The sequence below is a fragment of the Vespa crabro genome, chromosome 23, assembly GCF_910589235.1.
Source record: "Vespa crabro chromosome 23, iyVesCrab1.2, whole genome shotgun sequence".
Classification (NCBI taxonomy): domain Eukaryota; kingdom Metazoa; phylum Arthropoda; class Insecta; order Hymenoptera; family Vespidae; genus Vespa; species Vespa crabro.
In genome coordinates this window covers 2,525,023-2,526,998 of record NC_060977.1, presented here as the reverse complement: position 1 = coordinate 2,526,998, position 1,976 = coordinate 2,525,023, and the positions used below count along the sequence as shown (strand labels likewise).

The following is a 1,976-nucleotide window of genomic DNA, read 5'->3' as shown; positions in this document are numbered from 1 at the left end:
TTTAAAAAGGAATATCTTTGGAACTAATAATCACAGAGACTTCATAGAAAGACCATTTAAAAGGGAAAATTTTGCATTATATTTTTAAATATATCGGTAATAGTTAATTAACAATTTGTTATAAACAATTTGTTATAAACAATTTTTTATAAACAATTCGTCATAAATTATTTTTATAAACAATTTTATTTAAACTTTCATTACATAATGCATTTATTTTACAAGGATAAGTACGTGATTTGTTATAAAAAATTTGTTATAAATAATTGTTATAAAGGCGTATGAAGAACGATGAGAAAGAAAATGAAGGAAATTCATTATTAGTAACAAAAATAGAATACCAACGAGATTTTCCGACAATCAATTTCTGGACACATTTAGATTTACTTGTGATAACTATGCCCATAACCACCGTAGCCAAAACCACCACCACCGTAACCGCCGTAACCACCGTCTCCATGGCCATCCGTGTAACCGCTGCTGTCGCCATGACCTCCAGAACCACCGTGACCACCGTGTCCACCATATCCGCTACCGTAACCACCACCTCCGTGTCCTCCGCCTCCAGAGCCACCCCCATGACCACCGCCACCATAACCACTCCCATGACCACTACCTCCGTGTCCTCCGCCTCCAGAGCCACCCCCATGACCACCACCCCCATGACCACCACCCCCATGACCACCACCGCCATGACCACCACCTCCGTGTCCTCCGCCTCCAGAACCACCTCCATGACCACCACCTCCGTGTCCACCGCCTCCAGAGCCACCCCCATGACCACCACCTCCGTGTCCTCCGCCTCCGGAGCCACCCCCATGACCACCTCCTTCAGTAACACTATAACCTCCGCCACCAGAACCACCATGCCCACCTCCTCCATGTCCTCCACCTCCACCCCCTCCTCCATGTCCTCCGCCTCCACCCCCTCCTCCATGTCCTCCACCATGTCCACCTCCTCCTCCTGATCCACCATGTCCACCATAGCCTCCATGTCCTCCACCGCCAGAACCACCATGCCCTCCACCTCCTCCTCCAGATCCACCATAGCCCCCATGTCCTCCACCTCCAGAACCACCATGCCCTCCACCTCCTCCACCGTGTCCACCTCCACCTCCAGATCCACCATAGCCCCCATGTCCTCCACCTCCAGAACCACCATGCCCTCCACCTCCTCCACCGTGTCCACCTCCTCCACCAGATCCACCATAGCCTCCATGTCCTCCACCTCCAGAACCACCATGCCCTCCTCCTCCTCCTCCGGATCCACCATATCCCCCATGTCCTCCTCCACCACCACCATCACTTCCATGACTGTAATCCCCATGGTGTCCATACGCGTAATGCTCGTAATAATGCGTCGGTTGTTTGTCCGATCCGAAACCATTTATATCGGAATCATACTTTACGTGGAAATAGCTTCCATCCGAAGTATAATCAGCTGGTCGTCCACCATAGTTGATTGGATCATGTCCGCTGTATTTACCGATCAAATCGGTCACTGTAAACGTAAATTCAGATAGGATAATCAATATGGGAAGGTTCAGGGGAAAAAGTTTCTAGAATAATTTATCTTCGTTAACAATTTAATTACCTTCGTCGCTATCTTCGCTACGAATAATCTTCATACTGCCATCTTTAATTACGTAAGAAAATTTATACGACGGATCGGCCACATTATCCGTCCATTCGAGCTCCCTCGTACCCAAGGACGATTCCAAGATGACGCAGATGAATCCGCAGGTATAAAGGAAGAACGAAAGCTAAAACACATAAAACAAAACAAAACAATAATAATAATAACAATAATAATAATAATAACAATAATAATAATAAAGATTGTATTGATTAAAATAATTCTCGTTTTTTTCTTTTTCTTTTTTTTTTTTTGTGTTATTGTTTCTTGTTTCTATCTTTTTTTTTTTTTTCTATTCTTTTTTCTTTGTAACTCAATAATGATATCGTTTGAAGACCTT

General features: G+C 44.6%; 1 protein-coding gene across 1 annotated transcript; it reads right to left on the bottom strand.

The window, feature by feature from the left end:
• Window positions 1–383: 383 nt before the first annotated feature.
• On the bottom strand, window positions 384–1,327 carry LOC124431944 (glycine-rich protein DOT1-like). Its single transcript, XM_046980371.1, has 2 exons — window positions 1,246–1,327; window positions 384–1,189 (listed from the first exon to the last, which is right to left on the bottom strand). The coding sequence occupies exons 1-2, from the start codon at window positions 1,325–1,327 to the stop codon at window positions 384–386; spliced, it is 888 nt and encodes a 295-aa protein (XP_046836327.1).
• Window positions 1,328–1,976: the final 649 nt, after the last annotated feature.